At 42.5% G+C, this 23,483-nt stretch overlaps 1 protein-coding gene and 1 pseudogene across 1 annotated transcript; both read right to left on the bottom strand.

Moving 5' to 3' along the window:
- Window positions 1–10,395: 10,395 nt before the first annotated feature.
- LOC125930492 (40S ribosomal protein S16-like) lies at window positions 10,396–11,757 on the bottom strand (annotated as a pseudogene).
- Window positions 11,758–13,196: 1,439 nt separating this feature from the next.
- LOC125930271 (olfactory receptor 2A1/2A42-like) lies at window positions 13,197–14,239 on the bottom strand. The gene has a single exon (XM_049642034.1). The coding sequence runs from the start codon at window positions 14,181–14,183 to the stop codon at window positions 13,197–13,199; it is 987 nt and encodes a 328-aa protein (XP_049497991.1). The 5' UTR covers window positions 14,184–14,239.
- Window positions 14,240–23,483: the final 9,244 nt, after the last annotated feature.

The raw sequence follows: 23,483 nt of genomic DNA, 5'->3' as shown, positions 1-23,483 counted from the left end.
AGAGGCACAACCCAAGACATAAAAATGGAGACGAAAATAAAAATGAATTGAAAGGGAGATGGCATTCACTTTAGCGGGAACATTCTTCTATTTTTCTTATGATACAAATATACTTGCCTTCATGGCCCCCTCAAGGCAGGGAGACTGAAGACATTAAAGTCAGAGAGGCAAAACATTAAAAAGAAAAATAGGGGCACCTGGGTGGCTCAGTCGGTTGAGCGTCCAACTCTTGATTTCAGCTCAGGTCATGATCTCAGGGTTGTGGGATCAAACCCCACATTGGGCTCCCATGCTCAGCGTGGAGCCTGCTTAAGATAGTCTCTGTCTCCCTCTCCCTCTCCCTCTCTCTCTCTTCCTCCGTCCCTCTCCCTGGCTTGCTGGTTCTCTCTCTCTCTCAAATAGATAAACAAATAAATATTTAAAAAACAAAGAAAAGGAAAAAAGATTTATCACTAGATTCTACACCTGAAACTAATGTTACATTGTATGTTCACTAACTGGAATTGAAATAAAAACTTGAAAAGAAAAAAATAAAAAAAGAAAAAGAGTTAGGAAGACAGTTTAATCCTATCCTTCTAGAGACGATCAAACAGCTTCAGGGGGCCCTTGGGTGGCTCAGTCAGTTAACTGTCCAACTCTTTGGCTCAGGTCATGACCTCATGGTTTGTCAGACTGAACCCTTGTCAGGCTCCACACTGACAGCGCAGAGCCTGCTTGGGATTCTTTCCCTGTCTCTGCCCCTCCCCCCACTTGCTCGCACGCACTCTCTCTCAAAATAAACATTAAAAAAAATTTTTTTTAAATAAGATAAAAGCTCACATTCAAAAACAAACAAAAACAGCTTCAGAAAGGTTGTGACTTATGAGATCAGAGTCCTAGGTCCTAGGCCGTGGCCAACGGGGGCTGGCATCCCTCCCAATTATTCAAGCCTCCCACCAAGGTTACTGAACACTTACTTTAGATTGTCTGTGTTCACAGTCTCATTGTGCATAAATTCAGGGTAGAATGCTTGCTGTTATATATGAGATGTACAAAAGGCAATTATGACATGCACCCTGTCTCAAAAGAATTTGGGCAACTTACATGGAAATGGTAAAATAACATTCTAAAGCAATCTCTAATAAGCCCTAAGAGAGGTAAAAATAATAATGCCAGGGAGACTCAAAGGCAAGGATGATTAATGTGAGCCAGAGGGGTAGGGAAAGCCCTCCCGAAGAGCTGCCTCTTGAGCTGCCTCTGGGGACACAGTGTGGGTGGATGTGGGAGATACGTTTCCAGGACTGGGGACACATGTGTCACTCCTTAATACCCAGGTTCCATTCCTGACACACATATACACCTCACAGTGTTAAGAGCAGCACTTTGGGAAAGGAGGGGCTGAAGGAGCATTGAGACATCCACTCGGGGACGTGTGGAGGTGGAGGAAGGCATTCGTACCCGCACAACCTTTACACTCTTGGCCCAAATCTACCTCCACCAGAACAGAGATCTGGTTCCCATCAAAAGTAGATTTTGGAGTTCTAGCTCCTGAAGGAAATGTGAGCGTCTTCCGTGGCAGAAGTTATAGCACCATCTTGTGGAAATAAGTGCTTTAGATCACGGAGTTATGTTCTGGAAATCCTACAAATCAATCCCGAAACTCATTCCTGGCTCCAAATCATTCCTGGAGTCCACAGTTTATGGGTAACAAAAAGTATCTCATGTATCCTCAGTCTTTGATGGCTGAGTTAGCAGCTCTCCATCCGTGACAGCATTCTTGTTTTCAGAAATAATGACACATACGTAGGATCCAATATTCTCCCTGTTTCAGACTTCTTTAAGGCTGGGTCCTCAGGTTTGGTTTTTAACCATATGCCAATGGATCCTGTCTTCTTTGAATTTAGCAAAGCAGCTATAAATCCCCAAAGAAAATAAAGGAAAATAAAGGCAGAAACACTGGCTGTCATGGCCCTTTTCTGTCTCCTCCGTGAGTTGGAAAGAGGAGGTCCCTTAATCTTTAAAGAGCTAATGCTCTGTAATGGGGAGCTCAGAGAAGAATTCAGAGCTGCCAGGAACTTCCAGAAACATTTCCTAGAAATCTAATTGGGTCCACTAAACAAATAATCCCCAGGAATATGTTTCATTTAGAGTCATAAATTCATTGGCTCATTGAATAACTAATGAGACTTTGAAATGCGAGGGCTCTACACTCCAGTGGAGAGGGAAGAATGCCCAATCTTCTCAAATCTTTCTTTACCCTGGTTTGGCCTGCCTCTGACATCTGCATCTGTGAAAGTTTGGGACTTCAACAGCCCACCCTTGAGCAGCCTCAGGCTTCGCAACAGTTTGAAGTGAATCGCAGAATTTAAAAAAAATGTGTTTTCACTTTTTCAAAAATCATATGTTGAAAAAGTTGCACCATGACATGTTTCAACATTTAAAAGCACAAAAGTTTTCCTTTCACACCTGTTCCCCGGCCAACCAGCTCCCTGCCCCCGGTCCCTCCAATGTGGCGAGTTGTTTGTGAAATGCTTCCCCAAAACGTTCTGCGCTTAGAGGATATACATTACGTCAGTGGTAGCCCACGATGTGTTTTGAAACCTGAGTGTTTTGCTTAAAAATATAAAGAGTGTTTTACAATATCAGTACCTAAAGAGCTTCCTGGTTTATTTTTCAGCTGTGCAATATTCTATTGAAGGCAGGTAGCCTAAGTGATCTAGGCAGGCTCCTCCCGAGGCAGTTCCAGTAGTAGGGCAGTACAAACGATGGTGCAGTGGGTAACTTTGGCCTTCGTTGCTGTGCACACGTGCCGTCCCACCCGTAGGATATATTCCTGGAAGCGGAAATGCTGGGTCACATGGGATGTGCGTCCGTAATCGTGGGAGGCCTTGGCAACTCGTTCTCCGTGGAGGTCATTCAGAGCAAACTGAGGCAATGTATGATAACGTCACGCCCTCGCTTCGTGTTATTAAAACTTTCTGATCTTTGCCAACCTGCTAGATGAAATGCGATCTTTCAGATAGTTACTGTGACGGTTTTCATGACTTTCTTGTTACGAATTTGATTCCATGAAGTCACATTTTTCACGGGGCTTGGTCACCTAATCGGTTCTCTTTCTCCAAAGCTGCATTGGTAGAGGCACTGATTTTTGTTTTTTTAATTTAGTTTCGTGAACAGGTACAAATGGCTCAGATTTCTAGCAGCTTTCGAAGCATTCTTTGACTTCTCTCTCTCCTGCTTGTCCTCAGTGTGGGACTTACCACGTGTTAGAGAGAGCATCAAGCTTCAGAGCCCCTACCAAGGGCCCATTCCGAGGCTCTCAACTAATGTTGTAGTCATAAATTAACATTCTTTTTCTTAAAGGAGCTGCCTCAAATTTTATAAGCTTCAGCATGAATATGCTCCTGCTTGCTGCCATCATCAGGTTGCAGTCCCTCTGCTTGTTTTCTTAAGTACTCCTCCAGAATTATTTTATGCATGTAGAACCACATACGGATGTAGGGTATTTACCTCTTTTCCTTTTACCCTTACTTTTCTCAAGGTATCCTGGAGATTTCTCTATATAAGCTATGGAGAACGTCCATATTGCTTTTTGTTTGTTAAAAATGGCAGGGCATTCCATTGCCTGGAGGTACTGGTCCTTACTTAATCAGCCCTCTACTGGCGGAACTTAGTGTGTATTTGCTTTGTTTTGTTTTGGCCATTTCTTAAGTTTCCCGGCAGTTTTCAGAGACTGAGAGGGTAGCTAAAAGTCTGGTGTGGACACAGGTTTCAGAAGATGTAAACTAGTGACATGGCAGGGGGATCCCAGACTCCCTCGTTCCCCACACTCTTTAGGTATCTAGGACTCTCTTATCCAAACAGGTCCCCTAGTGCCTGTGATTCACAACGCAGCATGGGTATGTGCATCCGTATATTAAGTTTGTGATTGTGAAACAAAAGATGGTCTTGCTAAAGAAATTCCGAGTATCCGAAGGCAGCAGGGAGAGATCATTGTAAGCCCAGGATGCCTCTGAAATCATACCGAATAGGCGTTGGCTTCTGCAAATAGTCCATGAGGTCATATTACTCTATCAGTGGCATTGCCACAGCCCACAGAAGTATTCCCCCTGCACACACACTAACAATTTGTTCTGCTGGACCTGATGGAGAAAGATCGAACAACCCAGGCATGCTGGATATCTTCTGCACTCTGGAACATTCAGTCCCTTAGAACTTTGCCTCATAACCAACTTCAGTCATTACTTCCTTCTGCTCTTCGGGTTCAATGCCAACGCCTTGTGCCTTGGAGGCATCATTTTGGATAGCTAGAAATGCAGCCTTTCCATTCTTCCCACCCTCTTAAAGTATCAGCTGTCCAATCTCCTATTCCTATAACAACCTTCTTTCTGGATAAGAAGGATCATAAACCTGTCTAATTTGGGGTTGGCTACAATTTCAGTCTCTGAAAACTGCCCTTTTGCCCAGTTACATCTTTTGTTCGGACACTTTCCTTTGGCTCTTCTCTGATATCTTCCTTAGAGCCGCACTGTCCTTGATCTCCTTGCAAGGGGGTCAGTTAAAAAATACAGAGAGAATGCAGGGAAGGGGAAAATAAAGGTGAGAGAAAAGAATTGATGAATCTATGCTATAGGACTAAGAACAATGTTTAGTACTTCTTTTCAGTTTAAAAAGTATTGACAGGTATATCACCTTTTCTGAAGCTCACAACATCCCCTTGGAACAGACAGGGTGGGTGGTATCTCATCACCATTGTATAGATGGGGAAGCACAACAGTATCCATCTGATCGTGGCATACCTGAACCCAGGTTTACAGGATTACCCACTCCATCGCAATTCGATGCTTCAGGGCTGATACGCGCCCTGAGACCCTCAGGAAGTGATCTGGGGAGCAGGAGCAGTCTGGAATGTCTGTACTAGAGTGGGTCCTGGGGGATTTGTCTTAAAACTCTATCTGGGTGGTGTTTCACATAAAATTGAAAATAAAAACATCGATTGTATAGATCAGTGGGAGTGCTGCTATCGAAGATCTGTGGAGGAAGATCACACGTCTCTATTTCTTCTCTCAGTATCCTTTAGAGTTTCACTGTGGTCCTGAAGGGCCACAGGGCTAGAAACTCAGACCCTCTGAGTACTTGTGGCAGAGACTGCTAGATGTTTACCAAAGTAGTTTTCTCTTATTCCCAGGTACATATGGAGACTGTATCTCCCAGACTGCTTTGCGTCTTTGTAAGACCCTATGACCAAGTTTTAGCCAATGGGATGTGAGCAAAAAGACCCAGTCCACTTGGAGGTCAGGCCCACTAAAGCCTCCATGCTTTTTCTCCTTCCAACATACGGGACAACCTTGGGAGCCACAAGGTGTAAGGACCTGAGTCCTCCCCGCCCCGCCTTTTTTTTTTTTTCTTTTTTCTTTTAAATTGCAACACTGGGGCACCTGGGTGGCTCAGTCTGTCAAGTGTCTGACTCCTGGTTTTGGCTCAAGTCATGATCTCAAGTTAGGCTCCACACTTAGAGCATGGAACCTGCTTGGGATTCTCTCTCTCCCTCTCTCTCTCTGCCCCTCCCTGACTCATGCTCTGTCTCCCTCAAAAAAATAAACTTAAAAAATAAACTTAAAAAATAAAAATTGTGACACTAACACTTGATTACCTTAAATTTTTATAATAATGTAGTGTTATTTTCCATAGCACATTTCCCATTTTGAGAGTCATCTTCTTTAACCTTTTAATGTTTATCATTTTGAACATTTTCCTGTACCTTAATATGCCTGTAAACACACACACACACACACACACACACACACACCCCTTTTTCTCCACATGAATGAGAAAGTACTATAACAATATGACTTCTTTTACTCACTTATTTTATGAGAATCTTCTCTGGACATTAGAGGGATAAACCTTATTTAAAAAACAGGAATCCCCAGATACCAAACGCTTGCCTTGTTACTTGGAGGACTAAATGTAGATATTGTTAGTATACTTTGTAGAATATTGTGGACAGAGAAATAAGGCACTTTGCCGTTTGGTAATGGAAGGAAGGGCAGCAGATTTAGAAGAAGTACATGCACCCCAAACCACACCAAACCCAAAAACATAAACTCATGTCTAATGTGTCCAGTGGTCATAGTCAAAGGCTTTGTACTGCTACGAAAATTGCCAAATAGTTTTAATAATACTGGATTTGAAAAAAAAAAAGTATAGATTTATAATGTTTTATTTAACAAACTCACTACTGAAGGATATTAGTTTGTTTGTGACATTCACTATTGTAAATAATGCTTCAATTTAAAATAAATGTACATGTATATATTTTGCACATATATATGAATATCTCTGTAGGATACGTTCCTAGAATTGGAGTTGCTGCATTAAAAGGAGTGCGAACTTTAATTTTTGAAGATATATTCCCAAATTATCACTGAATCAATTTATATTGCTATCCAGACTATCGCCCACATGCTCAGCAACATTGGAAAATATTCATCTTTTTATTTTAGTCCCATTTAACGGGCAAAAAATGGTATCTCATGCTTTCAGATTTGTTTCTCTATTTACTAGAGAGCCTGTACATCTATCATCGTATTCACGAGTGGTTTTTACTCGTTCTACAGTGCATGGCTCATTTGTCTCCACTTATATCTATGTAATTTTTGCTCAGTTAAAAAACTGATGTGTATATTACTGTTTTGTTCATTATATAGGCATTGAAAACTCTGCTAGCTCTATTTTTATCTTTTTTTTTTTAATGGGTTTTCAGAACATTCAGGCTGATTTTCTTGAATGTTACCTAACAATTGACGGAAAAAGATTCCCTGGGTCTAGGCTACAGAGAGGCCCTGTGCTTAGTGGCGGTGGGTGTGGTTTCTGGAGTCAGGCCGACCTGGGTTAGAGCCCCAGCTGTCACGTACTTGTAATCACAGGAAAGCTCTCAGTCTCTGTGTCTTTCTTTCTTTCCTTCTTTCTTTCTCTCTCTCTCTCTTTCTTTCTTTCTTTCTTTTTTTATGAGTGCAATAAAAAGCACCCAGCTCATTAAACTCAGAATTGTCATGAAATTTGGACGAGATAATAACGCGTATATCTCCCTACAATGCCTGACACTTAGTAAGTGCTCGATAAGTACAAGATACAACAATTACTTACAATGTGGGCAACAGAAATACCAAATTAGATACAAAGTTTGATTTCTGGTTCTAGAACCTTTCCCAATGAAAGTTCTATTTAGTAAGATCCAAGGAGGCTAATAAAACTTCCTTTTCTAAAGAGTAGGCATTTCACTTCCTATTATGCAGTTTCAAGAGAGCACTAAAGTATTCAACTCACTTACTGACTCGGGCAGTTACTCTTGAGTTCCTACGATGTTTAAGGCCCAGGATATGTGGTTATCTTTGAGTCCATTTCATTTTCGTCACGTGGAACTTAATTTTTACTCCTCTGAAAAAATGAAAATCCAAATTCCAATGAAATGAGAGGAAATCAACCAAGGGACAGAAAACTAGAAAATAAGAAAGACTCTTAAAGATCGTCTAGCTCAACATTTCATTTTATAGATGAGGAAACTGAAGGTCAGAGGAGTTAGGCAACTTTTCTAACACAGTGGGTTAGTGCAGGGAGCTGAGAACCCACACACCCCAACTCTGAGCCAGCGCCGTGTGGACTAAATCCAGACGTGTTCAAGGATCCGCCTCCTTTTGCGATCAAATGATTTCAAAAGTAAAAATTAAAACAAAAAACAGAGAAACACTGATTAAAAAAAAGACAAATCAAAATGAACCAATAAAGTTTGTCAAGAAAGCACGGAGAGTAGGACACTGCCCTGCTAGTTGGGGGAAGAGTCGTGTTTTCATTCAGTGGGACTACATTCCTGCCCTCCTTTCAGACAAAATTCTGCCCTCGACAACCCATATTTAACACGGATACTTTATACTCACAGCAAATAGTAAACAACAATCCCGTAGGTTGGTGGTTGGCAATCCCTGGTCCACATGCCAAAGATGCTGCAGGTGCTAATTCCAGGCGGCAAGTGAAGCCACCGTGCACAGATCCCCACCCTGTCATTTCCAGTGGTTACTGCCCGCAATCGCCTCCACCCTCTTGCCAGTTTTCAAGGGCAACACCCTCACATGGCTCCCCGTCTGGCACCAGGATCATCCTGGCCTTCCAGAATCACAGGCGCGGCAGTGTGGCACATTCCTTTGAGACCACTGCTTCCTGCGATAGAAATAAGTAAACACCCCCAGGACTTTCTATATTTAGTGCTATGTTTCTATCCTAATTTTTCCCTTTCTTCTCTGTAATCTTAGAGCATCAACCTATTCTTAATTATTAATATCCATCATGTAAGAATATACTAAAAGCAAGGGTTGGATACATCTGATGGACTAGAAGATACCCTAACTTAGGGGCGCCTGGGTGGTCAGTCGGTTAAGTGTCTGCCTCTTGAGTTTGGCTCAGATCATGACTGCGTGGAGCCTGCTTGGGATTCTCTCTCCCGTGCTCTCTGCCACTCTCCTGCTTGCTCTCGCTCTCTCTCTCTCTCTCTCTCTCTGTCAAAATAAATGAATAAAAGATATCCTAAATTAGAGGAATGAAGGGTAACCCATCCCCAGGCCCATATATCATGGGTAGAAATCTAAACGCAATGAATATTTGTTCGTTCATTCCGTTGAAGTTTACGAAGTACGTACTATGAACAGTTCTGATGCCAGCCACTCAGGTTGTGGGCATCAGTGGATCTGCTACAAAAGAGCAATTCGGAGTCGATCTAAAACCAGACGGCCTAGTCGTGGCTTGTAGTTCCACCAGTGAATAATTTTGTGACCTTGGGTGAATTAATTTGTTTCTCTAAACTTTATTTCCTCATTGTTATGTAATGACAGTAGCAGTGCTCACTCCACAGATTTGATGTGAAGATTATATTAAAGCATTTTATGTCACGTCAATCTATAGTAAGTGCTCAATAATTATCAGCTACAATTAAATTTCCACTATACTATAAGCTGCCATTTGAGGCAGGTAAGGAAGGGTAGAAACCAGAAGATAGTTCAACGCTGAAATTTCGGAAGTGAGGCAAATGGATAAATTGTCCTTTATTTACCTACCAGGTGAGTACGTTAAGGGTGCTCAGATCCTGGGGATGAAGAGATGAGCAGATTCTTGTCCTTCTCTTGAGGGAGAGAGGACACATAATTGAGAAAGGTCCTGTAAATCCCAGATTAGAGATGGTACATGTTGGGAATCAAAATCTGAAAAAAAAACAAAAACAAAAACAAAACAACCCTGAAATCTGGACTCCTTTGCTTTAGGAGAGGTCCCCCATGTTTTCTTGGTGGAGGGGCCAGGAACAGGTTCAAAGGGAGAGAGTTTCCCCATGGTGCCTTTGCCAACTGACTCACAGAGAGGTCCCTGAGTCCGGGCTGCAGGCTGGCCTCGGGGAAAGGCTATTCCCTCCAGGGCTACAGGGGAGATGCAGAAGCCCTTGGGGACAAAGGTTTGGGTGACCTCCCTCCCTCCAATGCTCCTCCTGACTAGGGGATAGCTTTGCTACCAGGCTCAAAAGTTTAGCAAGCCTGACAGTATTAGAATAATTTCTGATCGAATGTTAATAATAACAATAGCAATATCTTATGTTTGCATAGCATTGTAAGTCTTTAAAATGCATCCATTTGCACCACTCTTGTTTGAGGCCTTCAGCGGTCCTGTGGGGCAGCCTAGGCAGCTCTCATTAGGCATAGTTGATGGATGGGAGACAGAGATTCAGGCAGTCTTAAAGGACTGCCCTGGAAAAAGCACAGCTAGCAACCAGTAGACCTGGGACTCGAACCCTGTCTGCAGCCACAAATCATGGGCGTTTAAGGATCCGGGACAGGATCTTGGGCTTCCTGGATGCCTGGGCTAAACTTAGGAGAGCACTGCAGAGTCCGGAGTCCACGCAGGTGGCTCCCTGGGCATGGTTTCTCCGTCCCACACTTTCCTGCTGCTCCAACTTGTCCCAGGAGAGCTATTTTCCTGTGAGATACGTCCCTGGAATGACAGCTGTTCACGATTTGTCCTGCCCACTGCACTGCATCTCACCGAATGTCGCCATTCAGCACAGCAACGTCTGTCAGGAGACAGATTAAACACTGTTTTAGGAAATATTGGAATTACAAAGTACATCCAGTTTAGGTAAGTTACAAGAACACTTTCTAAGGCTCTTCATTTTGGTGAGCCATCAGTTTAAAACTGCATTGTTAACCTTTCTCTTCCATTGTTTTCTGTTTTACTGTCCAGCCTGTCCAAAGGCCCCTTCTCCATCCTTGACCCCTGGAGTCACAGCTTATTATTTTTTTACTTCCTCACCTTTCTTTTTAGTCCAGTATAAAGTCAAGCTGCCTTTTTTTTTTTTTTTAACCCCAAGTCCCATGACAATTGATTATACAGGTGAACCCTGATCATCATGATGGTTTATTGGTAGGATTTCCGGTAGCGGGCACAAGCACCAGGAATGCCAAACATTTTGGATTCGCAGTGCTGGGGCTCAGCTACCAGCAGGGCCTGGTCGTCCTGGATGAGGATGTCTTTGACCTCCTTCTTGGAAGCCTCATCCACATATTTCTGATAAGCCACCAGGGCTTTGGAGATGGAGCCACAGATTGTGGAAGTCTGAGCCATGTGACCACCACCACACGGACTTAGAGGCCTCCGGCCTGGCAGGTCGATCCTTGCCCAGCAGCAGGACAGGTTCCAATAGCTCGTCCCGCATCGAACATGGCTCGATTATCTCCAGGGGCCGCTCATTCACCTGGATAAGGCCGCTGCCCCATTTGGAGGGTGCCACCGCTGTGGCCATCTTCTTGCGCCCACTGCAGGGGACCCTTGCACCGCCTGGCTGGGAACACAGACAAGAGCGGCTCACCGCACAGCACAGCACCCGGACAAGGGCTCAAGCTGCCTTCTTTAGCACACATAAGTACCCTTTTTATCTGGAACCCGATATCTATCTCTGGCTAGAGGTTGAGTTTCTTACTCCCTTTCTCCACTTCAATTTCCTTCTTCTGGGACCTCACAATCTCTTTGACTTTTACTTGGTGGGTGGTTGTGACTATCGGTTTGGCAGTCAGATCACCTAAGTTTGATCCTGGATTAGGTGCGTATCAGCTGCAACGTTTTGGTTAAGTTACTCAATCTCTTTGTGTCTGTGTTCTCTCACCCAAAGAGTGGTTGATAATAGTCCCTGTCTCATAGAGTTGTTATGAGGGTTAAAAAAGATAATACTTATGAGGTGCCTGGCTGGCTCCGTCAGTTAAATGTTGGACTCGTGGTATCGATTCAGGTCATGATCTCGAGGTCGTGAGGTTGAGCCCTGCATCAGGCTCCGTGCTGAGTGTGAAGTCTGCTTGGGATTCTCTCTCCCCCACGGTCTCTGCCCCTCTGCCACTTGCACCCTCTCTCAAAATAATTAAGTAAACGTTTTTTAAAATGCTGTAAAAAAAGACAATACTTGCAAAGTGCGTAGAATAGGCATCACCTTAGTAAGCACTTCATAAGTGTGTGTGCATGCATGCACACCTGTGTGCACGATCATGTGAGTGGTGGGAAAGTGGAGATGCCTTCGTTCCGGGTCTCGCCACTATGCTGAGTTCTAAACAGAACCTCAGTGCGAACAGCCTCCATTCCTACCCTCTCTGTGCTCCTCTGAAACTCCTAAGGTTCTTTGTGACCATGACCATAGGGCTCACTAACCCAGAAAAGAAGCCTTCCACACATAGTCTCTGGCTCCCCCAGCCTCATTGTGGCACAAAAATAGACTGAGAAGAAAGACACATTCACTTAACGTATCCTAGCTTGGGGTAGATTAGTCTTACTCTGAAGTTGATAATATCGATAATGATGTACTACATTTGGTGTTAGGTAGAGAAGGCTCGGGAGTCAGATCGTTGGGGCCCAGGTCTAGCATTTGCTTAATGTTTGCATCTGTAAAATGGGATGCTAATGAGAAATGGGTTTTTATGATAAAATGAGGTGATCTCTGAAATCAGCTACGTATGTGCAGTGGATGGCACAGAGTGAGTACGTGATAATAATGTTGACTACTACTATTATTATTAAAACCCTTTTTCCCCCCACTCAGTTGCCTCTTCTTGGGACATTCCATCCCCACTTGATAATTGAGAGTTGGGTTGTAGGACTTGCTAACTTCTTTTTTCAATGTTTATTTTTTAGAGAGAGCGAGAGTGTGAGCAGGGGAGGGGCAGAGAGAGAGGGAGACACAGAATCCGAAGCAGGCTCCAGGCTCTGAGCTGTCAGCACAGAGCCAGATGCGGGGCTCGAACCCACGAACTATGAGATCATGACCTGAGCTGAATTCGGACACTCAACTGACTGAGCCACCCAGGTGCCCTGGACTTGCTAACTTTTTTTTTTTTTTTTTTTAGTGCTATTTTTATTTTTTATTTTTTTTAAATTTTTTATTTTTTAATATATGAAATTTACTGTCAAATTGGTTTGCTAACTTCTAAGTGGAGAGTGTGTGTTTATTCATAGAAAATCACAGATACTCTTCTTGAGCAGATGAGAAGAGTTTAGAAGCAAGTAGCCATCAAAAGCTCAGGGAACACTGGAAAGGGGATTTCGTTGGGTAATTCCTTGGGATGCCAGCTGAACATGTGTGGACTTATTTTCTGACCCCAGAAATGATAAACCAGATTACAGGGTTGAATCAACAAAGTCAGTTTTCCCCTTAACCTAAGTAGGCATTTAGGTGCATTGACAATAAAAGGAAGTACAGTGGATGGAAAACATCCTAATTGGGGTATAAATGAAAAAGGTATCAATGGGTCCTAAGTCTCTGTGGCTGCAGTATTTTTAAAAATTGTCACTGATGTGGCTACATCTGCCAAAGCCTGTGTTCTGCTGTTATTGAACATACCTGACCAAGTCAGAGATAGAGTGCCTATTTGAACTTTTTGGACCCCACAGCAGGGGATGAGATAAATTTATTCCTCTAGATATTCTTAACAGACTATGCAGTTAGATGAAAGAATATGTTTGACAGGATTAAATATAATGATGCAATAAAACCTAAATACTTTCTGGACAGAAAAAGAGAGTGCTTTGCAGTTTCTTGGATTACCCAGTCTCAGACATAAAAAGAGTGATGAGCTTAGTTGTTTCTCAGTACCCAGGGCTCTAGGGGACTACTGAGGCTAAGGATTCCAATGTCACTCCAATTAGGAATGACTTTCCTTGTATAGCACTCTCCTCAGGGCGCCCTTGACCTCTGCATTCCTCAGGCTGTAGATCACTGGGTTCAGCATAGGATTGAAAAAACTGTAAAACAGGAAAAGGATCTTCTGCTGCTCCTCAGGGTGGCGGGATTTGGGGGCCATGTACATGATAATGGCGCTTCCAAAGAAGAGCCCCACCACGCAGAGGTGGGAGGAGCAGGTGGAGAAGGCCTTTCTGCGGCCCTCCCCGGACTGGATCCTCAGGATGGCGAACAGGATGCGCGTGTAGGACACCAGCACCAGGCAGAGGGGCCCGACTAAGATAAACACAGAAGCAGCAAAGATGACAACTTGGTTGAGCCAGGTGTCAGCGCAGGCCAGCTTAAGGACAGACAGGATCTCACAGAAGAAGTGGTTGATTTCATGAGGCCCGCGGAAGGGCAGCCTCAGGATGAGAACCACATGGACCAGGGCCAGCAGGGAGCCACATGCCCAGGAAGTCACCACCAGGATGATGCAGCCTGTCCAGCTCATGATGACAGAATATCGGAGCGGGTGGCAGATGGCCACATACCGATCACAGGACATCACCACCAGGAGAAGACATTCAGTATGAGCAAAACTCAAGAAAAGAAAGGTTTGTGTCATGCAGCCAGCAAAGGAGATGGGCTGGTCTGGCTTCACGAGGTTTACCAGCATCTGGGGCACCGTGTTGCAGGCATAGGCTATGTCGACGATGGCCAGGTGGGAGAGGAAGAAGTACATGGGGGTGTGCAGTCTGGAGTCCAGCCAGATGAGCCCCAGGATGAGCCCGTTCCCCAGCAGGGTGAAGGCATAGAACAGGGAGAAGAGCCCAAAGAGAAGCATCTGAATCCCTGGGTCAAGACAAAATCCCAGTAGAATGAACTCTGTGACTGATGTCTGATTTTCCCTCATTTCACTATGAAAAAGATAAAATGGATAACTTGGGACAGAATTGTCGAAAAACATCCAGGCATTGCAGTATATATTTTGTCATTTTTAAAAGGTAAACTTTTGACATTAACAATCTAGTTACACCTGAAGTTAATCACTTAACCTGACAACCAGTTTTACACAAGAGGGTCGTGTCATTGGAGACAGATTACCTAAAGCCAATGACAGTGTAAGGGGGAGGAAGAGTGTCAAGCCAAAAGAGAAAAGAAAGTAACCATGAAATACAGATTATCTTGGAGCTGCACATGCCAGGATTATTCAGAGAAGTTGCTGGAGTGGAGAGGTAATCAGTGCTGGAAGAACTCCAGACATGAGGATTAGAGGAGCCTCGAAAAGAGATGTGAAAATTCGGTTTCTCAACAGAAATATCAGCTCTTCTGCGTTCGGCAATGGAGATCCATCTTTGCGCTCTACAGAAGCTTATACCATGAAAGAAGGAGGATTTTTGGTGATTGTTTAGGTTGCTAAGAAGGAATCAGTGGATGTGCTACGTATGGGCTCTACTGACTATATTTTTCAATGGGTGATGGATACAAACCGACAATTGGCCACTTAGCAATCTACTGATTGGCTCTCAGTTACTGATTTACCAAAAAGTTGTTTTGAATAATAACACACAAGCTTCGTAGGAATTGGTGTTTCAGTGGGCTTCCCAGTGTTCATGCATCACGAGTCTAGACTTTGTGTGCAGAGGGTGTAAATGTGTGTGAGGTTAGGCGTTCACACTTGATTTGAAGGCTGTGGTGTGTATGGATCTGTGTGAAGACATTTCAAGATGCAGTTCTCTATGCACGATTTGTAATTCACCTCATCTCTACTCCCATTCAAAAAGCAAATCCAGGGGCACCAGGGTGGCTCCGTCAGTTGAGCAACCGACTCTTGATTTTGGCTCAGGTCATGGTCTCACAATTCATGAGTCCGAGCCCTGAATTCTGTTCTGTGCTGACAGCATGGAGTCTGCTTGAGATTTCTCTCTCCCTCTCTCTCTCTGCCCCTCCTCAGCTTGCTCTCTCTCTTTGTCAAAAATTAAAGAAACATTATATCTATATCTATATCTATATCTATCTATCTATCTATCTATCTATCTATATCTCAAGATCTCAAGGTACTAATCCAGGTACTAATTATTATACAGGTACTAATATAACTAGGAAAGGCCATACCTGGAATGGCACCATGTTGGAGGACTCACTCTTTGTGTGATGGCTTAGCATTTGTATCACGTGCCCTGTGTGAGATTCAAAACCATTATAAACAACCATTTACTAAAAGATGAACTCTGCCTTCCTTCAGCAATAGAAAGATCACCAAATGCTTGATAGATAGCTAATTTAATTTTTTTTTTGGCAAGGAGATAATTTAGTGAATTTGTCATTCACAGGTTGCTGTAGCAATACTCTGGCAGTCGAGTGGGTATTTGAGACTTCTGTGAATTGATGATGAACCAAATAATAGTTGGCTTGTCCTTATGTCCTCGGTAACGGTTTGCAATATACCATGTAGAAATCAGCATCTTTCTAGTGCACACATTTTGTCAGTGCCTTTACTGGGCAAAAATAACCTGAGGCTGAACGATTGAACTTGTACCTGCTTGCCTCTTGAAGAAAAGGCTCTCCAGGATTACAACAAGGAGAGGTGCTGCTGTTTTAAGACCCTGGTCCAGGGGTGCCCAGGTGGCTCAAGCAGTTAAGTGTCGGACATCAGCTCAGGTCATGATCTCACAGTTGTGTGCTGGCAGCTCGGAGCCTGGAGCCTGGAGCCTGCTTTGGATTCTGTCTCTGTCTGTCTGTCTGTCTGTCTGTCTCTCTGCCCCTCCCCTGCTTGTGCTCTATGTCTCTCTCTCTCAAAAATAAATAAACATAAAAAAAAAAACCCACCCTGGTCCAGCTGTCATTAATTCCAGTGGAGAATCAATGAGATGCTCCCTGAGGAACTCGAAAATAAGAGCAATAACACTGCTTCTTGAAAACTAGAACTTGCAAATCCACTCATAATGGATGAGAAGAACTGGAGGAGGAAACATGACAACCAGAGTGAACGTGTAGGTGGGGGTTGTGAGTACATCCCAGAGTCCTCTTGAGATGCTTTGATGCAACCTCAGGGGACTCGGGGAGGAGGATCCAACTGTAATTAGGGGACCCACATGTAATAGGTGTGCAGGATACGTGTCTACAGAAAGGCTGAGGGGTAGAGAAGGGGGTGATCCCCGAGGGCCAGTGTGTGCCAGCACATTTTCAGCACCGTCCAGGGAAAGGTGGCCTGCTGATCTGAGAGAGCTGTCCTCCTGGCCAGTGTGGACCCACGGTCCAGATGGTTCGCGTGATCAGCAATCAGCAACCCTAGCTGTCGGGTCTCCAGTGAACCCCCTGCCTCTGCTCTGAGCCCGTGCTCACCAATTAACCAGGAGGTATTAATCTGCCTTCTTGTGCAGATATTGTGACAAAGAGGAAATGTGCTACCAAGCAAAGCTCTTGCCAGTTTTTTTAATGATAAATAATTCCATTCAGATTTGTTCCTGGTTCTTTTTTTTTCCCCCTTTTTAGTTTGGATAGTATGAGACAGATGGAAATGTATATACTAAACAAAATTTCCAAAGCTGGATCTACAAAGTGAGGACCAGGCCGTGGGCAGGGATAACCTCACTGAAATACAACGCAAGGAAAATTTCTCTGAGCAGCTAATTGGAACCTGAAGAACGTCCCCATTAGATCCCTTTCAAGCAGCATTAAATGCCTTTTTTTAGAATAATGATTATCAATAAATTAGATCATCAAGTCACAAATGAATCTAATGACTATACTATGAACTTCTAACACATTATCAGGACTTTTTTTTTTTTTTTTCTGGAACAATGCTGTGTGAGGACAGCCTTTTAAATTTATTTGGAGGCGCCTGGGTGGCTCGGTAGGTTGAGCGTCTGACATGAGCTCAGGTCGTGAGCTCACAGCTTGTGAGTTCAAGCCCTACATCAGGCTTTCTGCTGTCAGCACGGAGTCCACTTCGGATCCTCTGTCCCCTTCTCTCTCTAACCCTCCCCCACTCATATTCTCTCTCTCTCTCTCTCTCTCTCTCTCTCTCTCCCCCTCTCTCCCTCTCTCTCTCTCAAAAATAAATAAAAACATTAAAAAAATAAAAATGTTTATGTGGAAAATATACAGAGTATATGGAAATGTTTAGTTGTGAAAATGCATTTGAACCCACATCTCATAAAAAGCATAATCTCTTCATTCAGTCCTCGCTTAATTCCTTTCTTAGCTTCCAAATGGTTACATAATGGGGAAAAAATTACTTGCCAAGCATGAATCTCTTTGAAACTTAAAGGGGCAGACAAGAGACAGGAGGGGGCCTAACGAGTACATTAAGGTTAGGAACAGTTGCCCTATGGACTGAAAGTCTGCTTTCTTTTACAGGAGTGGGTGATAATACACCCTTTGTGAATAAGGAACAAGAGCACTCATTTTTGTAATTCTGGCACTTAGCAAATATTTACTGAGTGAACAAATGAATGAATGAATGAATATACAAGAATAAGTGAATGCCTAAATATTGAATTTTTGAACTCTCCTTGTACTGGGTCTGGAATTTCTAGCTTGCTTAAATCTTGGTTGCCCAATTAAGGACATTCTTCCTGAGGCAAAACAAAACAAAATAAAACAAAACAAAACAACAAAAACAAAAAAAGCCCCTCTATTACTAGAATCTCCAAAATGTTGAAGCATTGGACACTTGAAAGATACTTCCATTTTCTTTTTTCCCCATTTTTTATTTCATCCCACATGATATTGAAAGCATCTTACCTGTGGCACCTGGGTGGCTCAGTCAGTTAAACGTCTGACTCTTGGTTTCAGCTCAGGTCTTGATCTCATGGCTCGTGAGTTTGAGCCCTGCACCGGGCTCTGTGTTGACAGTGTGGAGCCTGCTTGGGATTCTCTCTCTCCCCCTCTCTCTCTGCCCCTCCCCTGTTCACACTCTCTGTCTCTTTCAAAATCAACAAATAAACTTAAAAAAATTAAAAAATAAAAAGAAAGCATCTTACCTGAGGGCAACAGATTAAATTTGCTAATGGACTGACAGAAGTGAGAGGAGGAACTAAAAGAGAAATTAAATGCCTCTTAGTTCCAAATGTAACATTCAGACCTTGCTTTATGCTATAAATGATACATCCTATATGCATGTACAAGGTAGCAATTTAAAAATTGGCCAACCGTTTGATGACTAATAAATTATCCAGTGTCTTCATGGTTTCAAAGTAAATATCTAAGATTGAAATCATTTCTTTACACAGGAACAAACCTGTCAGTACGAGATGGGGCCTAGGTTTCAAAAGTAAAATTTAAGATCCGATGAGCTGACAAACTTTTCTAATGCTGTAGGCATGAGTCACACAGCATTCCTAAAATGAAAGCTATTTTTAAATCCTTAGTTCAACTGAAGTATTAGATGGTTTGCCTCCAAGAAATTAAAAAAATAATTATTGTTATAACCAATTTATTCAGCATAACCCTTTTCTGTTTCTCCTTTAGTTCAAAATATTGTAAAGTTTCTGAGATTTTCCTCCCTGGCCCATGTGTTAGTTAGAAGAATGTTGTTTAATCTCTGAGTATTTGGGGATTTTCCGGCTCTCTCTGCTACTGATTTCCACTTTAATTCCACTGAGGTCTGAGAGCGTGCATTGTGTGGCTTCTTTTCTTTTGAGTTTGTTCAGCTGTATTTTATGTCGCAGAATATGATCTATCATAGTGAATGTGAGCTTGAGAAGAATGTGTATTTTGCTGTTGTTAGATGAAGTAGTCTATAGATGTTCACTATGTCCAATTGATTGATGGTGTTGTTGAATTCAACTATATCCTTACTGATTTCCTGTCTGCTGGGTCTACTGCTGATAAAGGGATGTTGAAGTCTCCAACTCCAACAGTAGGCTCATCTATTTCTCCTTTTCAGTTCTATCGGTTTTGCCTCATGTATTTTGACGCTCTGTTGTTAGGTGCATACATGTTAAGGATTATGTTTCTTGAAGAACTGACCCTTGTCATGCATGACCCTCTTTATCCCTGGTAACTTTCCTTGCTCTGAATCCCCTCTCTTGATGATTATGTCTCCCGTCTTGTTTCCTCTACCTCATTCTATCATTGTCTCTATCCTGATCTCTTTACTCTCCTGGTCCCCTTTATGACATTCTCTTTCCATTCCCAGTTTTCCTTATCTCTCTTCTACAACCCCCAATTCCCGAAATCTCTTATTTCCTCTTCCACAGTATTTCTAGAGACTTCTCAACAGTTCCAATATTTGAGTGGTGTCTTAGAAGATTTTGATTACATAGAAAAATCTATATTTGGGTTAATTGTCTACATTTAGGTTGTCTTATAAGAAACCTTGGGAAATACTATCTTATAATTCACCATAGCAGTAACATCTGTCAGGACATTTATCTGGGATATTGAAATATTACCTCTTGATATCATAATGACTAATAAGGGCTAGCTACTTATACTTCAGAATTCATCTAACAAAATATACCCTCAGACTGAAGGAATCTTTTTGATCTAGCGAGTGATGAAAAGATCATATATTGGATCATGCACTGTGCCTGGAACGTTGTAGGTGTTCAATATTTTTTTGACTGACTAGATATCAATTTGATCAAATATGAGAAAACAAAACATTAATGAGCTCTCTGCATTCTGTCTTGAGCCAGATTCTCAAAAAAAAAATCCAACCCCCCCCCCCTCAAAAATCCCCAAATATTGAAAGGCAGCATAGAATAGCAATCAGAGAGCATGGGCTTAGGGGGTGAGATACACATGTACTTCTTTGTATGACTCTGAATATATTTCTTAACTTCTCAAGCCCTACTTTACCACTTTTTTGAAAGGAGTGATTGTATTTATTTCACAAGGTTGTTGAGAAGACTGAGATAATACATTTTAATTAAGTGTGTTAATTAATTCAATGAATTAATCGAGATAATATATTGAGCACATTCCTGCTGCACGGTGAACATTCATTAACTTAAATCAGTTATCGATCTTTAACAATTACCGAGCTTTAACAGTTTCTTGAATAGCCTATGACTGTATGAATCTGACAAGCCCGCCTTTTTTGCGGTTCCAGGAGGTCCCTAGAAATCACTCCCCTTATTGGCCATTATCCTCTTTAAGCCAGTTTTTGCAAAGTGTTCACAACAATGTAAGTCTACAATTGATCTTGTGGATAATATGTTGTTGAAGGACTACTGAGGCAGATTTGGCCTCCTGACCTTTTGATGTCTTTCCGGGGAAAGAGCACAGTCTGTTGAAGAGATTGGAGGGATTAAAAAGAGCACAGAACCACAACAAACTATTAAAGACGAAAAAGAGTATCCTCTACAAAACAATGCCTTCTCTTTTCTGCACTTCCTCTAACCTCATCACACACATACACATACACAGGCACATTCACTCACATGTGAGTCCAGGTTTGGGAACGTCTCACATTTAAAAGCTGAGTACTTTCTGTGTGCCTGACACTGTTCTCCAAGTTATAAGTAATGCAAGAGCTGTGTATGGGCAGCATAGACTACGTATTGTGGTTCTATTGACAGAAACACAAGGACTAAACCAACGTCAGTTTTCCTGAAATGTAAAGCCACTCTATAATACATCCCAGTGTAAAGTTCTTTGGCTTAAGAAGGTTATTCTACCTATGTAACCTAAGTCCATCGTGCAGAAATTTCTTATTCTGTATCTAGCTTCACCATCCACAAGGTTTTTGCTTTCATGCAGCCGCTTTGCACCATGTAAAATGAAATTAACTGAATTCTATACATACTTACATTATTTGTGAGCAACATGTTCAACCAGCTTAGCTTTGGTTTTTCCTCAAATTACCCCCATAGCAGAATAACAATCAGCTCATATTTAGACAAGACTGAATTTCCTTACCTGACTTTAAAAAGAATAGTTAACAGAGAGATAGTCCACTGAAGGGTAGATGTTACTCCATGTCTAAGAGGAATTAATGATAAAGTAAAATAAGGTGGCCTGGTTAGCTCCCACGTTTGGACTCAGGGACCCCAGAAGGGAAAAATACCTCAAGGTTGGGCAGGATCGTGCTTTCTGGGAGCGCCTGTGGGAGCTGCAGAACCCTCACTCCTGTTCCTGACTGCAAAGGTGGCAGAATCCTCAGAAAAGGCGCTTTGATTCTCCTATGGCCCCAGCCTAGTTGGTAGCGTCTAAGGGCTCCCTGGAGGGGTGGGCTGCGAGATACAGTGCATGCCCACTCCACTGGGAAGGGGACAAAGCAGTTCCCTAGTTCTGCTCTCATCCCCAGCAGGACACACGATCAGGAACCACAACCAGCCACAGAGCACACCTCTGAGACAACACCGGTCATTACGGCCCCGGAAAACTTGGCATTATTTGGATTTCATGAATCCCAGCACTGCCCTAATTCCCAAACCATCAGGTCGTTCAGGGGAACCTAGAAGGAAGCAGAATGAGTGTGACGATGAAGAAGCTCCCGGCATTCCCCTCTGTATTTCAGCTTCTCCCCACTGTACTCTGGGCCACCTTGTGTAGCAGCAGAGGGGGGAAGGAAGGACCCTGAAAAATCAGCTGGTTCCAAGCAACGGCTCAAGATGTGGAGATGCCGTAGAGAGCAGGTTATGGAGGCAGGGAGCAGACCGGGAAGTCTGAGGAGAAACACGGAGTCCCAGTGGGGCTTATTAGAACATGCCTGAGGAGAGGTTTTCTAGAACACAAACCACCCAATTAGGTCAATCTTGGAAGGATTCTCTCATCTCTATTCTAAAAAAGGAGCTGAAAGAATCTATTCCATCTGACGAGGGGAGGAGAGAACCCTCTCGAAGGCAGCTTCCCCTCCAAGCCACTACTGCTCCCAGAAGGGTGGAGATATTTGCTGCCTAAGGTCTTCTCATGTTTATTTCTCTATTAAACTAGACAGAGGAGAGCTAGGAATTTCATACCAAGCAATTGTGCAACTTACAACTTAATGAGTTTGTTACAGTATGACCCTGCTGGGGCATAAACTCGAGGAAAATCTTGCACAGATTATCACACGTGTCTTGCAAACACGCTTACCCATGCTCCAACTGTAGATGTCCATGGAGAAGGGCCGCACATTCATCCAGGGACAAAGAGATTGCTCCTGATTAGATAAGAAGCCTGCTGTATGGGAGGCAATCCATAAACACTAGAATCTTTTCTTCTTCTCTTTTCACACTCAGGTGAACCACAGAAAATGTGGAAAGTAGGAAACACAGATGAACAACAAAAATCCCGTGAAAACAATAGATAGGATGTGTTTTTCTACATTTGACATCGTGAAAACATCAGTTATAAAAAATCATTTTGGGGCACAAAAAATAGAAAATTTTAACTAAGATGATCAGAAATATAAAATTTTGTGATACCAAACAAAGTAAAATGTAGGCAATACATCAAAATAAGGTGTTTTCTATTAGCATGAAATTGATGCAATTTTAGCCTGTGCACAGGCTTCTGAAATGTGGTCAGAGTGAAACAGGACCATGTTCAAAATGTGCAAATATACAAAGGAAAGTAACACACAGAGAACAGACAGATCTTATTTGGTATGACTATTCTCTCAATTGCTTACCGTATATGCCCGGCTGCGGAACAGGAAGCCACCTTTCGTGAGCAAGTCCTAAAGTGAAAACCTGGGTAAAGAATGGGTTTAGAGAATACATTTCTATTGTCAACATGTTAGGAATATTGGTTCTAAATAGACATTTTGATAAAAATGAAAAATTAAAAGTTAATAAGTAACTCAGGATAACATTTGGGATTATTGCACAAACTAACAGGAAAATCCTTCAAAAGATAAACAAACGTCAACCTCTATAAACTCAAAATTGTCAATATTCTGTTAAAATTAAACTGCAATAACTTTTATCTTGATCGTGTTTCCTTTTTTTTTTTTTATTTTAAGAGAGAGAGCAGGGGAGGGGGCAGAGGGAGAGAGAGAGAAAATCTCAAGCAGGCTCCATGCTCAGTGCAGAGTTTATTTTTTATTTTTTTTTTAGAGAGAGAGTGATAGGGCTTACTATTTAAAGAGAGTAACAATAACATAAATACAGGAAAGAACTAGGGTACAGAAAAACAAGGTCAGGATTAATTAAAATGAAAACATTATCTGCCAGCATTGGGCATTTGATTTCACCAGACCTTTTCATTTATACCTTTTATGCACAAAGTCAAGTACTGCTAAAATTTGACTGTGGGGTTCATTTGATTGGTACATGGATAAAAATCAGGGTGGAATGGGTGGATTTAATCATCTCTCCAAGTAAATTAT

This window comes from Panthera uncia, chromosome A2 (assembly GCF_023721935.1).
Source record: "Panthera uncia isolate 11264 chromosome A2, Puncia_PCG_1.0, whole genome shotgun sequence".
In the NCBI taxonomy this organism is placed as follows: domain Eukaryota; kingdom Metazoa; phylum Chordata; class Mammalia; order Carnivora; family Felidae; genus Panthera; species Panthera uncia.
The sequence above is the reverse complement of the archived record's forward strand: the minus strand, read 5'-3'. Positions and strand labels throughout refer to the sequence as shown.